This window comes from Notolepis coatsorum (assembly GCF_963971535.1).
Source record: "Notolepis coatsorum genome assembly, chromosome: 13".
NCBI classification, from domain to species: domain Eukaryota; kingdom Metazoa; phylum Chordata; class Actinopteri; order Aulopiformes; family Paralepididae; genus Notolepis; species Notolepis coatsorum.
The window spans coordinates 17,058,005-17,073,344 of record NC_140177.1 but is presented as its reverse complement, the minus strand read 5'-3'; the positions used below and the strand labels follow the sequence as shown (position 1 = coordinate 17,073,344).

At 46.2% G+C, this 15,340-nt stretch overlaps 1 protein-coding gene across 1 annotated transcript in view; it reads right to left on the bottom strand.

Annotated features, from left to right (window-relative positions):
- LOC311239274 (glycogen debranching enzyme-like) overlaps positions 1 to 15,340 on the bottom strand; it is a gene marked incomplete at its 5' end in the record, with an annotated part of 62,826 nt that overhangs the window by 46,727 nt on the left and 759 nt on the right. The window contains 6 exon segments of the mRNA XM_084327579.1: positions 4,747 to 4,848; positions 7,948 to 8,111; positions 9,058 to 9,181; positions 10,503 to 10,690; positions 14,484 to 14,519; positions 14,522 to 14,566. Coding sequence (XP_084183705.1) covers positions 4,747 to 4,848; positions 7,948 to 8,111; positions 9,058 to 9,181; positions 10,503 to 10,690; positions 14,484 to 14,519; positions 14,522 to 14,566 — 659 coding nt within the window.

Sequence of the window (15,340 nt, the reverse complement as noted above, 5' to 3'; positions counted from 1 at the left end):
TATTCTCCTGGTCATGACAGAGTTATTATTCTCCTGGTCATGACAGAGTTACTATTCTCCTGGTCATGACAGAGTTATTATTCTCCTGGTCATGACAGAGTTACTATTATCCTGGTCATGACAGAGTTATTATTCTCCTGGTCATGACAGTTATTATTCTCCTGGTCATGTCAGAGTTACTATTCTCCTGGTCATGTCAGAGTTATTATTCTCCTGGTCATGTCAGAGTTACTATTCTCCTGGTCATGACAGAGTTATTATTCTCCTGGTCATGACAGAGTTATTATTCTCCTGGTCATGACAGAGTTATTATTCTCCTGGTCATGACAGAGTTATTATTATCCTGATCATGACAGAGTTACTATTATCCTGGTCATGACAGACTTATTATTCTCCTGGTCATGACAGAGTTATTATTCTCCTGGTCATGACAGAGTTATTATTATCCTGATCATGACAGAGTTACTATTATCCTGGTCATGACAGAGTTACTATTATCCTGGTCATGACAGAGTTATTATTCTCCTGGTCATGACAGAGTTATTATTCTCCTGGTCATGTCAGAGTTACTATTCTCCTGGTCATGACAGAGTTATTATTCTCCTGGTCATGACAGAGTTATTATTATCCTGATCATGACAGAGTTATTATTCTCCTGGTCATGTCAGAGTTACTATTCTCCTGGTCATGTCAGAGTTACTATTCTCCTGGTCATGTCAGAGTTACTATTCTCCTGGTCATGACAGAGTTACTATTCTCCTGGTCATGTGAGAGTTATTATTCTCCTGGTCATGTCAGAGTTATTATTCTCCTGGTCATGTCAGAGTTATTATTCTCCTGATCATGACAGAGTTATTATTATCCTGATCATGACAGAGTTATTATTCTCCTGGTCATGTCAGAGTTATTATTCTCCTGGTCATGACAGAGTTATTATTCTCCTGGTCATGTCAGAGTTACTATTCTCCTGGTCATGTGAGAGTTATTATTCTCCTGGTCATGACAGAGTTATTATTCTCCTGGTCATGACAGTTATTATTCTCCTGGTCATGACAGTTATTATTCTCCTGGTCATGACAGAGTTATTATTATCCTGGTCATGACAGAGTTATTATTATCCTGATCATGACAGAGTTATTATTCTCCTGGTCATGTCAGAGTTACTATTCTCCTGGTCATGTGAGAGTTATTATTCTCCTGGTCATGACAGAGTTATTATTCTCCTGGTCATGTCAGAGTTATTATTCTCCTGGTCATGACAGTTATTATTCTCCTGGTCATGACAGAGTTACTATTATCCTGGTCATGACAGAGTTATTATTCTCCTGGTCATGACAGAGTTATTATTCTCCTGGTCATGACATAGTTATTATTCTCCTGGTCATGACAGTTATTATTCTCCTGGTCATGACAGAGTTATTATTCTCCTGGTCATGACATAGTTATTATTCTCCTGGTCATGACAGTTATTATTCTCCTGGTCATGACAGAGTTATTATTATCCTGATCATGACAGAGTTATTATTATCCTGGTCATGACAGAGTTACTATTATCCTGGTCATGACAGAGTTATTATTCTCCTGGTCATGACAGAGTTATTATTCTCCTGGTCATGTCAGAGTTACTATTCTCCTGGTCATGACAGAGTTATTATTCTCCTGGTCATGACAGAGTTATTATTATCCTGATCATGACAGAGTTATTATTCTCCTGGTCATGTCAGAGTTACTATTCTCCTGGTCATGTCAGAGTTACTATTCTCCTGGTCATGTCAGAGTTACTATTCTCCTGGTCATGACAGAGTTACTATTCTCCTGGTCATGTGAGAGTTATTATTCTCCTGGTCATGTCAGAGTTATTATTCTCCTGGTCATGTCAGAGTTATTATTCTCCTGATCATGACAGAGTTATTATTATCCTGATCATGACAGAGTTATTATTCTCCTGGTCATGTCAGAGTTATTATTCTCCTGGTCATGACAGAGTTATTATTCTCCTGGTCATGTCAGAGTTACTATTCTCCTGGTCATGTGAGAGTTATTATTCTCCTGGTCATGACAGAGTTATTATTCTCCTGGTCATGACAGTTATTATTCTCCTGGTCATGACAGTTATTATTCTCCTGGTCATGACAGAGTTATTATTATCCTGATCATGACAGAGTTATTATTCTCCTGGTCATGTCAGAGTTACTATTCTCCTGGTCATGTGAGAGTTATTATTCTCCTGGTCATGACAGAGTTATTATTCTCCTGGTCATGTCAGAGTTATTATTCTCCTGGTCATGACAGTTATTATTCTCCTGGTCATGACAGAGTTACTATTATCCTGGTCATGACAGAGTTATTATTCTCCTGGTCATGACAGAGTTATTATTCTCCTGGTCATGACATAGTTATTATTCTCCTGGTCATGACAGAGTTATTATTCTCCTGGTCATGACAGAGTTATTATTCTCCTGGTCATGACAGAGTTATTATTCTCCTGGTCATGACATAGTTATTATTCTCCTGGTCATGACATAGTTATTATTCTCCTGGTCATGACAGAGTTATTATTATCCTGATCATGACAGAGTTATTATTCTCCTGGTCATGACAGTTATTATTCTCCTGGTCATGACAGAGTTATTATTATCCTGATCATGACAGAGTTATTATTCTCCTGGTCATGACAGAGTTATTATTATCCTGATCATGACAGAGTTATTATTATCCTGATCATGTCAGAGTTATTATTCTCCTGGTCATGACAGAGTTATTATTATCCTGATCATGACAGAGTTATTATTCTCCTGGTCATGTCAGAGTTATTATTCTCCTGGTCATGTCAGAGTTACTATTCTCCTGGTCATGTCAGAGTTATTATTCTCCTGGTCATGTCAGAGTTATTATTCTCCTGGTCATGACATAGTTATTATTCTCCTGGTCATGACAGTTATTATTCTCCTGGTCATGACAGAGTTACTATTATCCTGGTCATGACAGAGTTATTATTCTCCTGGTCATGACAGAGTTATTATTCTCCTGGTCATGACATAGTTATTATTCTCCTGGTCATGACAGTTATTATTCTCCTGGTCATGACAGAGTTATTATTCTCCTGGTCATGACATAGTTATTATTCTCCTGGTCATGACAGTTATTATTCTCCTGGTCATGACAGAGTTATTATTATCCTGATCATGTCAGAGTTACTATTCTCCTGGTCATGTCAGAGTTACTATTCTCCTGGTCATGTCAGAGTTACTATTCTCCTGGTCATGTCAGAGTTACTATTCTCCTGGTCATGTGAGAGTTATTATTCTCCTGGTCATGTCAGAGTTATTATTCTCCTGGTCATGACAGAGTTATTATTATCCTGATCATGACAGAGTTATTATTCTCCTGGTCATGTCAGAGTTATTATTCTCCTGGTCATGTCAGAGTTACTATTCTCCTGGTCATGTGAGAGTTATTATTCTCCTGGTCATGACAGAGTTATTATTCTCCTGGTCATGACATAGTTATTATTCTCCTGGTCATGACAGTTATTATTCTCCTGGTCATGACAGAGTTATTATTCTCCTGGTCATGACAGTTATTATTCTCCTGGTCATGACAGTTATTATTCTCCTGGTCATGACAGAGTTACTATTATCCTGGTCATGACAGAGTTATTATTCTCCTGGTCATGACAGAGTTATTATTCTCCTGGTCATGACAGTTATTATTCTCCTGGTCATGACAGAGTTATTATTCTCCTGGTCATGACATAGTTATTATTCTCCTGGTCATGACATAGTTATTATTCTCCTGGTCATGACAGAGTTACTATTCTCCTGGTCATGACAGAGTTATTATTCTCCTGGTCATGACATAGTTATTATTCTCCTGGTCATGACAGAGTTACTATTCTCCTGGTCATGACAGAGTTATTATTCTCCTGGTCATGACAGTTATTATTCTCCTGGTCATGACAGTTATTATTCTCCTGGTCATGACATAGTTATTATTCTCCTGGTCATGACAGTTATTATTCTCCTGGTCATGTCAGAGTTATTATTCTCCTGGTCATGTCAGAGTTATTATTCTCCTGGTCATGACAGAGTTATTATTCTCCTGGTCATGACAGTTATTATTCTCCTGGTCATGACAGTTATTATTCTCCTGGTCATGACATAGTTATTATTCTCCTGGTCATGACAGTTATTATTCTCCTGGTCATGACATAGTTATTATTCTCCTGGTCATGACAGTTATTATTCTCCTGGTCATGTCAGAGTTACTATTCTCCTGGTCATGTCAGAGTTATTATTCTCCTGGTCATGACAGTTATTATTCTCCTGGTCATGACAGTTATTATTCTCCTGGTCATGACATAGTTATTATTCTCCTGGTCATGACAGTTATTATTCTCCTGGTCATGACATAGTTATTATTCTCCTGGTCATGACAGTTATTATTCTCCTGGTCATGTCAGAGTTATTATTCTCCTGGTCATGTCAGAGTTATTATTCTCCTGGTCATGACAGTTATTATTCTCCTGGTCATGACATAGTTATTATTCTCCTGGTCATGACAGTTATTATTCTCCTGGTCATGTCAGAGTTACTATTCTCCAGTTACCAGGAAGGTAAACACAAGCCGCCTCCACGGCTGGGGTCAAAAAGGGTAAGCAATACATTTCTTTACGAATGTGTTAATATTGAAAGCCCTAATATATAAGAAATAATATAATAAATAAATATATAATACATATCTAACCTGATGTGGCACCATCTCATCATAACCTCTGGTGGAGCCGGTAGCGCAGGAGGCCATGGAGACGATAGCTGAGCTCGGCAGGGAGTCCAGTGCTGAACGCAGCTACACACAACATGGTCACAAGGTCAGAGGTCAGAAAGTGGAATATGTTCATCAGAAAGACAGAGGAGTGGATGAGTGGAGAGAGTTTACTGTTGTAGTTTACTGTTGTAGTTTACTGTTGTAGTTTACTGTTGTAGTTTACTGTTGTATCTTACTGTTATAGCTTACTGTTGTAGCTTACTGTTATAGTTTACTGTTGTAGTTTACTGTTGTAGCTTACTGTTGTAGTTTACTGTTGTAGCTTACTGTTGTAGCTTACTGTTGTAGCTTACTGTTGTATCTTACTGTTATAGCTTACTGTTGTAGCTTACTGTTATAGTTTACTGTTGTATCTTACTGTTGTAGTTTACTGTTGTAGCTTACTGTTGTAGTTTACTGTTGTAGCTTACTGTTGTAGCTTACTGTTGTAGTTTACTGTTGTAGTTTACTGTTGTAGTTTACTGTTGTAGTTTACTATTATAGATTACTGTTATAGCTTACTGTTGTAGTTTACTGTTGTAGTTTACTGTTGTAGTTTACTGTTGTAGTTTACTGTTGTAGTTTACTGTTGTAGTTTACTGTTGTAGTTTACTGTTATATCTTACTGTTGGTAGTTTACTGTTGTAGTTTACTGTTATATCTTACTGTTGGTAGTTTACTGTTGTAGTTTACTGTTATATCTTACTGTTGGTAGTTTACTGTTGTAGTTTACTGTTGTAGTTTACTGTTGTAGCTTACTGATGTAGTTTACTGTTGTAGTTTACTGTTATAGCTTACTGATGTAGTTTACTGATGTAGTTTACTGTTGTAGTTTACTGTTGTAGTTTACTGTTGTAGCTTACTGTTGTAGTTTACTGTTGTAGTTTACTGTTATAGCTTACTGTTGTAGTTTACTGTTGTAGTTTACTGTTGTAGTTCACTGTTGTAGTTTACTGTTGTAGTTTACGTTACAATTTACTGTTGTAGTTTACTGTTGTAGTTTACTGTTATAGCTTACTGTTGTAGTTTACTGTTGTAGTTTACTGTTGTAGTTCACTGTTGTAGTTTACTGTTGTAGTTTACGTTACAATTTACTGTTGTAGTTTACTGTTGTAGTTTACTGTTATAGCTTACTGTTGTAGTTTACTGTTGTAGTTTACTGTTGTAGTTCACTGTTGTAGTTTACTGTTGTAGTTTACGTTACAATTTACTGTTGTAGTTTACTGTTGTAGTTTACTGTTGTAGTTTACTGATGTAGTTTACTGTTATAGCTTACTGTTGTAGTTTACTGTTGTAGTTTACTGTTGTAGTTTACTGATGTAGTTTACTGTTACAATTTACTGTTATAGTTTACTGTTGTAGTTTACTGTTGTAGCTTACTGTTGTAGTTTACTGTTGTAGTTTACTGTTACAATTTACTGTTGTAGTTTACTGTTGTAGCTTAATGTTGTAGTTTACTGGTGTAGTTCACTGTTGTAGTTTACTGTTGTAGTTTACTGTTGTAGTTTACTGGTGTAGTTCACTGTTGTAGTTTACTGTTGTAGTTTACTGTTGTAGCTTACTGTTGTAGCTTACTGTTGTAGTTTACTGTTGTAGTTTACTGTTGTAGCTTACTGTTGTAGTTTACTGTTGTAGTTTACTGTTGTAGTTTACTGATGTAGTTTACTGTTACAATTTACTGTTATAGTTTACTGTTGTAGTTTACTGTTGTAGTTTACTGTTGTAGTTTACTGTTTTTTTTTTATCCACTTTTTCTCCCATTTTCTATATTTTCTCCCATCCCAATTTCGTATCATCCAATTCAACCCTCCCCTGTCACGGACGCTGTTTCTTGCCTCCCACAAGCCGGCTGCAATGTGGACTAAGTCATACATAGCACAAGTCCCCTCCGGTACTTGAGGTAACAGCAGTCGCATCTTTTCACCTGCGCAGCTCGATCTCTCAGTGTCGAGGAGTAACGCGTGGGAGGCTCACGCTGCCCCCGACACTTCCTGATTCTACTGCGCAGGCGCACCAACCGACCTGTAGGAGTCGCTGTCCACAACACCCGATCCCCACCCTTCAGTTTCCCTCCCCGTAATACGGCCAATGTGTATTACTGCGGACGACCAGCTAAACTGAAAACAATGTGGAGAGCTGGATTCGAACACGCAAATCCTAGCGTCTCCACACTGGTGGCGAGTGCCTTGCCCACTACACCACCTAGCCGCCCCTGTTGTAGTTTACTGTTATAGTTTACTGTTGTAGTTTACAGTTACAATTTACTGTTGTAGTTTACTGTTGTAGTTTACTGTTGTAGTTTACTGTTATAGCTTACTGTTGTAGCTTACTGTTGTAGTTTACTGTTGTAGCTTATGTTATAGTTTACTGTTGTAGTTTACTGTTGTAGCTTACTGTTGTAGTTTACTGTTGTAGTTTACTGTTGTAGTGGAGAGTTTACTGTTGTAGTTTGTCTGACATATGTAACGGATGGTACCGCGAAGCGCAGTCACGATGGACTTCAGATGTTGTGAAGTGACCGGGGCGAGTAGCGGTGCTATGGGTTAAACTCACTCTCACCCTTAAAAGACACATAGACACGTTACAAAGCAGCGAGTTCACCTCTTGGTATAATGTACAGTTTCTTCCCCCTCAATGTATATACTCTCTTTTTAGACTCTTTTTGTACTCTGGTATGTCGTAAATGTCTAAATGTAACAGTACTGTCTACCTGGGGGACCCTGATGTAAACAAGACGAAAGTCTTTCTCTGGTCTGCATCCCCTTAACAATTGTGTGTATTGAGCTGTACTGTATTGTACCCATTATGCAATCTGTTAATACAATTTTCAATCAATCAATCAATCAGGTCTGTGCTGTAGCCTGCGGTGGGGCAGACTGCGGGTTTGAAACACCCTCAAGGCATCGAAGTTTAAGGTGACGATGTCACAACCGTTACACATAGACTAACTGTTCTACAACATACTACTATACTTGAATACAGACACTCCACTGGTTGCCACGGTTACCTTCCTGTATGGGACAACGGTTGCCATGGTTACCTTCTGTATATGACGTGTGTCGTTATGGTGACCGTCCTCTACTGGACAATAGTTGCTATGGTGAACACTGCTATGGAACACTGGTTGTCATGGTGACCTACATGTATGGGGCACTCGTTGTCATGGGTAACATCCAGGAACATGGCGTGTGCAATGGAGGGGATGAGGGGGCGGAGACTGGGCTGGACAAAGGCTCCTACTGGCTCTCCTCCGTAACGATAGACCAATCGGCCCTCCTCGTGGCTGTCCCCTGCTGACAGTGCCTCTGGGGGGGGGGGGGGTGATGGAGAAGTGAGGAGAGAAGGATGAGGAGCGATGATGGAGGGAGAGACAGAGAGGTGGGGAATAAGTATTTTATTTTGAAAAGCAAGACTCTGAGAGACACAACATGCCCACTCCAAACATCACACACACGCTCTCTTACTGTCAATCCTGGTTTAAAGTTACTACAAGGACAACTTTCAACAATAATATTGTCAGATTAGTTGTGACAGTGTTGTGACTTAATGTAACATTTTACTTACTGCTTTGGCAACACTGTTAATTATTTGACATTCATTCAAAGAAGAGAGGAGGAGAGAAGAGAAGAGGAGAGACGACAGGAGAAGATAAGAGAAAGGAGGAGAGGAGAGAAGAGAGGAGGAGAGAAGAGCAGAGGAGAGAAGACAGGAGAAGAGGGGAGAAGAGAAGAGGAGAGAAGAGAAGAGAGGAGAAGGGGAGAGAAAAGAATAGAAGAGAAGCGAGGATGAGGAGAGGAGAGAAGAGAAGAAAAGAGAAGAGGGGAGGGGAGGAGAGAAGAGAAGAGAGAGGAGGAGAGGAGATAATAGAATAGAAGAGAAGAGAAGAGAAGAGAAGAGAAGAGAAGAGAAGAGAAGAGAAGAGAAGAGAAGAGAAGAGAAGAGAAGAGAAGAGAAGAGAAGAGTGAAGAGAGGAGAGAATAGGAGAGGAGGAGAGAAGAGGAGAGAAGAGAAGAGAAGAAAGGAGAAGAGAGGATGAGATCAGAGAAGAGGGGAGAAGAGGAGAGAAGACGAGAGGAGAAGCAGGCATGCAGGGGTAACAAGGTCAGAGGTCAGGAAGTGGAAGTTGTTCCACACAAAAACAGAATGATACAGTGAATAGAGAGAGAGAGAGAGAGAGAGAGAGAGAGAGAGAGAGAGAGAGAGAGAGAGAGAGAGAGAGAGAGAGAGAGAGAGAGAGAGAGAGACTGGTACCTCTGATCAGACTAGTAATTCCCAGCCTGTTGACGAAGACATTGTCGATGAGCTCACTTCCTGTGAAGAGCTCAGCGATCACATACAGGTTGGGTCTCACCGCTCTGGCTGCGTCTAGCATGGCCTGGACAGACACATCAAACCGTCACAGAGACATTACAGCAGGGGGTCAAATCCCTTCCACTTACAACAAGTAGTTGTTCCAGTGTATGACCTGGAACAACTACTTCCAGGTCATAAACTAAAGGCAGGGAGGTCAAACGACTGCAGTCACCAAAAATACTAAAACCTTTAAATCTGTGGTAGAGTCAATATTTATTTAAATAGCATATTCCACCTCTGTGAGATGGTCTACAACAAAAGCATTTATTTTTGTGGCGAAATAAATAATTAATCATTTCAACTACCTGTAATCACTTGATCCATTATAATCAATGGAAAATGGGCTGTTGAGCCTCAGAGATTATTATAAATGCCAGAGAACGCTCGCACCGATTGGGCCGCATTGAATTCCTAATAAGTGACGGCGCCCTTTGGTTAAAAACTCAAATGTTCCAAACAGAAAGAACAATCTGTTTCCACACGGTTGTAGTCGAGACTCGGGGCAACATTTGGATGCAAAAACCTCATTGTTGGCTCCTATTTAGGGGAGTAGCCATTTCAATAAAAAACACAGATGCTATTTTGACAGACATTTCTCCAACAAATCATCAACCGACAAACACCATGGTGTGGCACAGGGTTGACTACAATTTGAGTGGTTGTTCACCAATTGAAAGTATCGTCCGGGACTTTGGCTTTTTCTGAGGGACATTAAACTGTGTTCTGAACAGCATTGTGGGCGGAGCTCCCGTTTGATGACATTAAACTGTGTTCTGAACAGCATTGTGGGCGGAGCTCCCGTTTGATGACATTAAACTGTGTTATGAACAGCATTGTAGGCGGAGCTCCTATTTGATGACATTAAACTGTGTTCTGAACAGCATTGTGGGCAGAGCTCCTATACACTAGCTACACAGTGACATGATGACCCTTCCTTCTGCTATAGTGTCCTGGCACTACACAGTGACATGATGACCCTTCCTTCTGTTATAGTGTCCTGGCACTACACAGTGACATGATGACCCTTCCTTCTGCTATAGTGTCCTGGCACTACACAGTGACATGATGACCCTTCCTTCTGCTATAGTGTCCTGGCACTACACAGTGACATGATGACCCTTCCTTCTGTTATAGTGTCCTGGCACTACACAGTGACATGATGACCCTTCCTTCTGTTATAGTGTCCTGGCACTACACAGTGACATGATGACCCTTCCTTCTGTTATAGTGTCCTGGCACTACACAGTGACATGATGACCCTTCCTTCTGTTATAGTGTCCTGGCACTACACAGTGACATGATGACCCTTCCTTCTGCTATAGTGTCCTTGCAGCAGCTGGTACCTCTGCCACGTGGGTGGGTGTGGAGTGACAGTTGTCCAGCCGCACGCCGTGGAAGATCTTGGCGGTGGTCTCGGTGTACTCCTGCATGTGGGCCCAGAGGTAGGGGCAGTCCTCCGGCCCGTCGCCGTAGCGGAGCTTCACGCAGTCGCCCCAGCAGATCAGCTCGCGGCGCACGTAGACGTTGGAACCTGCGCGGACGACGTCCTGGTTATTACGGGTCGTCATGACAACGTGTTGCCATGGTGACGGAGATTCATACTGAACGCACCACTAGGTGAGGTGAGGTGAGGGGAGGGGAGGGGAGGTTAGGTGAGGGGAGGGGAGGTGAGGTGAGGGGAGGTGAGGTGAGGTGAGGTGAGGGGAGAGGAGGGGAGGGGAGGGGAGGGGAGGGGAGGGAGGGGAGGGGAGGGGAGGGGAGGGGAGGGGAGGTGAGGTGGTGAGGTGAGGGGAGGTGAGGGGAGGTGAGGTGAGGGGAGGGGAGGGGAGGGGAGGTGAGGTGAGGGAGGTGAGGGGAGGGGAGGTGAGGGTAGGTGAGGTGAGGGGAGGTGAGGGGAGGTGTGAGGTGAGGTGAGGGGAGGGGAGGTGAGGTGAGGTGAGGTGAGGGGAGGTGAGGGGAGGTGAGGTGAGGGGAGGTGAGGGGAGGTGAGGTGAGGTGAGGGGAGGTTAGGTGAGGTGAGGTGAGGTGAGGGGAGGTGAGGTGAGGGGAGGGGAGGTGAGGGGAGGTGAGGTGAGGTGAGGTGAGGTGAGGTGAGGGAGGGTGGGGAGGTGAGGGGAGGTGGAGGTGAGGTGGGGAGGGAGGGTGAGGTGAGGTGAGGTGAGGTGAGGTGAGGTGAGGTGAGGTGAGGGGAGGGAGGTGAGGTGAGGTGGAGGGGTGAGGTGAGGGTGAGGTGAGGTGGGGAGGGGAGGGGAGGTGAGGTGAGGGGGGGAGGTGAGGTGAGGTGAGGTGAGGGAGGGGAGGGGAGGGGAGGTGGAGGTGAGGTGAGGTTAGTTAGGTGAGGTGAGGGGAGGGGAGTGGAGGTTAGGTGAGGTGAGGTGAGGTGAGGGGAGGGTAGGTGAGGTGAGGTGAGGTGAGGTGAGGGGAGGTGAGGGGAGTGGAGGGGAGGGGAGTGGAGGGGAGGGGAGGGGAGGGGAGGGGAGGGGAGTGGAGGGGAGGGGAGGGAGGTGAGGTGAGGTGAGGTGAGGTGAGGGAGGTGAGGGGAGTGGAGTGGAGGTGAGGTGAGGTGAGGTGAGGTGAGGTGAGGTGAGATGAGGGAGGGGAGGTGAGGGGAGGTGAGGTGAGGTGAGGTGAGGTGAGGGGAGGTGAGGTGAGGTGAGGGGAGGGGAGGTGAGGGGAGTGGAGGGGAGGTGAGGTGAGGTGAGGGGAGTGGAGGGGAGGTGAGGGGAGGGGAGGGGAGGTGAGGGGAGTGGAGGGGAGGTGAGGTGAGGTGAGGTGAGGTGAGGTGAGATGAGGGGAGGGGAGGTGAGGTGAGGTGAGGGGAGGGGAGGTGAGGGGAGTGGAGGGGGTGAGGTGAGGTGAGGGGAGGGGAGGTGAGGGAGGTGAGGTGAGGTGAGGGGAGGTTAGGTGAGGTGAGGTGAGGTGAGGGGAGGTGAGGGGAGGTTAGGTGAGGTGAGGTGAGGTGAGGTGAGGGGAGGTGAGGGGAGGTGAGGTGAGGTGAGGTGAGGTGAGGTGAGGTGAGGGGAGGTGAGGGGAGGTGAGGTGAGGTGAGGGGAGGTGAGGGGAGGTTAGGTGAGGTGAGGTGAGGTGAGGGGAGGGGAGTGGAGGGGAGGGGAGGGGAGGGGAGGTGAGGTGAGGTGAGGTTAGGTGAGGTGAGGGGAGGGGAGGGGAGTGGAGGTTAGGTGAGGGGAGGTTAGGTGAGGTGAGGTGAGGGGAGGGGAGGGGAGGGGAGGGGAGGTGAGGTGAGGTGAGGTGAGGGGAGGGGAGGTGAGGTTAGGTGAGGTGAGGTGAGGTGAGGTGAGGTGAGGGGAGGTTAGGTGAGGTGAGGGGAGGGGAGGTGAGGTGAGGTGAGGGGAGGTTAGGTGAGGTGAGGTGAGGTGAGGTGAGGGGAGGTGAGGGGAGGTTAGGTGAGGTGAGGTGAGGTGAGGGGAGGGGAGGTGAGGGGAGGGGAGGTGAGGTGAGGTGAGGTGAGGGGAGGTTAGGTGAGGTGAGGTGAGGTGAGGTGAGGGGAGGTTAGGTGAGGTTAGGTGAGGGGAGGTTAGGTGAGGTGAGTGAGGTGAGGTGAGGTGAGGTGAGGTGAGGTGAGGTGAGGTTAGGTGAGGTGAGGTGAGGTGAGGGGAGGTTAGGTGAGGTTAGGTGAAGTGAGGTGAGGGGAGGTTAGGTGAGGTGAGGTGGGTGAGGTGAGGTGAGGTTAGGTGAGGTAGGTGAGGGGAGGTGAGGTGAGGTGAGGTGAGGTGAGGTGAGGTGAGGTGAGTGAGGTGAGGTTAGGTGAGGTGAGGTGAGGTGAGGTGAGGTGAGGTAAGGGAGGTGAGGTGAGGTGAGGTGAGGTGGGAGGTTAGGTGAGGTGAGGGAGATGAGGTGAGGTAAGGGGAGGTGAGGTGAGGTGAGGTGAGGGGAGGTTAGGTGAGGTGAGGTGAGTGAGGTAAGGGAGGTGAGGTGAGGTGAGGTGAGGTGAGGTTAGGTGAGGTGAGGTGAGGTGAGGTGAGGTAAGGGGAGGTGAGGTGAGGTGAGGTGAGGTGAGGTGAGGTTAGGTGAGGTGAGGTGAGGTGAGGTGAGGTAAGGGAGGTGAGGTGAGGTGAGGTGAGGTGAGGGGAGGTTAGGTGAGGTGAGGTGAGGTGAGGTGAGGTTAGGTGAGGTGAGGTGAGGTGAGGTGAGGTAAGGGGAGGTGAGGTGAGGTGAGGTGAGGTGAGGTAAGGGGAGGTGAGGTTAGGTGAGGTGAGGTGAAGTGAGGTGAGGGGAGGTTAGGTGAGGTGAGGTGAGGTGAGGTGAGGGAGGTTAGGTGAGGTGAGGTGAGGTGAGTGAGGTGAGGTGAGGTGAGGTTAGGTAGGTGAGGTGAGGTGAGTGAGGTGAGTTGAGGTGAGGTAAGGGAGGTGAGGTGAGGTGAGGTGAGGTGAGGGGAGGTTAGGTGAGGTGAGGTGAGGGGAGGTGAGGTGAGGTGAGGTGAGGTGAGGGGAGGTTAGGTGAGGTGAGGTGAGGTGAGGTGAGGTTAGGTGAGGTGAGGTGAGTGAGGTGAGGTGAGGTAAGGGGAGGTGAGGTGAGGTGAGGTGAGGTGAGGGAGGTTAGGTGAGGTGAGGGGAGGTTAGGTGAGGTGAGGTGAGGTGAGGGAGGGTAGGTGAGAGTGAGGTGAGGTGAGGTGAGGGGAGGTGAGGGGAGGTGAGGTGAGGTGAGGTGAGTGAGGGGAGGGAGTGGAGGGGAGAGGGAGGTGAGGTGAGGTGAGGTGAGTGAGGGGAGGGGAGTGAGTGAAGTGAGGTGAGTGAGGTGAGTGAGGGAGGGGAGGGGAGGGAGGTGAGGTGAGGGGAGGGGAGGGGAGGTGAGGGGAGGTGAGGTGAGGTGAGGTGAGGTGAGGTGAGGTGAGGGGAGGGGAGGTGAGGTGAGGTGAGGTGAGGTAAGGTAAGGGGAGGTTAGGTGAGGTGAGGTGAGTGAGGTGAGGGGAGGGGAGGGGAGGTGAGGTGAGGTGAGGGAGGGGAGGGGAGGGGAGGGAGGTGAGGTGAGGTGAGGTGAGGTGAGGGAGGGGAGGGGAGGGGAGGGGAGGGGAGGGGAGGGGAGGGAGAGGGTAGGTGAGGTGAGGTGAGGTGAGGTGAGGTGAGGTGAGGTGAGGTGAGGTGAGGGGAGGGGAGGGGAGGTGAGGTGAGGTGAGGTGAGGGGAGGGAGGTTAGGTGAGGTGAGGTGAGGTGAGGTGAGGGAGGTGTGTGTGTGTGTGTGTGTGTGTGTGTGTGTGTGTGTGTGTGTGTGTGTGTGTGTGTGTGTGTGTGTGTGTGTGTGTGTGTGTGTGTGTGTGTGTGTGTGTGTGTGTGTGTGTGTGTGTGTGTGTGTGTGTGTGTGTTTACCGGGCTCAGCAAAGTTGCGTAGGGGATCATCTCCCTCACCCAACCGTTGTGGGCCACGAAGTGACACGTCTTGTCAGGCTCGTCTCATAGCAGCATCTCTGCTCCAGGTCATCTCCTTATATGGAAGGCGAAATATCTGAGAGAGAGAGAGAGAGAGAGAGAGAGAGAGAGAGAGAGAGAGTGAGAGAGAGAGAGAGAGAGAGAGAGATAGAGAGAGAGAGAGAGAGAGACAGAGAGAGAGATACAGAGAGAGAGAGATACAGAGAGAGAGAGAGAGAGAGAGAGAGAGAGAGAGAGATACACAGAGAGAGAGAGACAGGGAGAGAGCAGAGAGAGAGAGAGAGAGAGAGAGAGACGAGAGAGAGAGACACAGCAAGAGAGACAGAAAAGCGAGACAGAGAGAGAGATACACAGAGAGATAGAGAGACATAGACAGAGATAATTATACCTAGCAAGAAAGTGAAATACTATCTGTCTATGTCTGACTGTCTGTCTGTCTGTCTGTCTGTCTGTCTGTCTGTCTGTCTGTCTGTCTGTCTGTCTGTCTGTCTGTCTATCTATCTATCTATCTGTCTGTCTGTCTGTCTGTCTGTCTGTCTGTCTGTCTGTCTGTCTGTCTGTCTGTCTGTCTGTCTGTCTGTCTGTCTGTCTGTCTGTCTGTCTGTCTGTCTGTCTGTCTGTCTGTCTGTCTGTCTGTCTGTCTGTCTGTCTGTCTATCTATCTATCTATCTATCTATCTATCTATCTATCTATCTATCTATCTATCTATCTATCTATCTATCTATCTATCAGTCTATTTGTCTGTCTGTCTGTCTGTCTTTGTGTCTGTGTGTACCTGGTAACCAGAGGGTTATTCC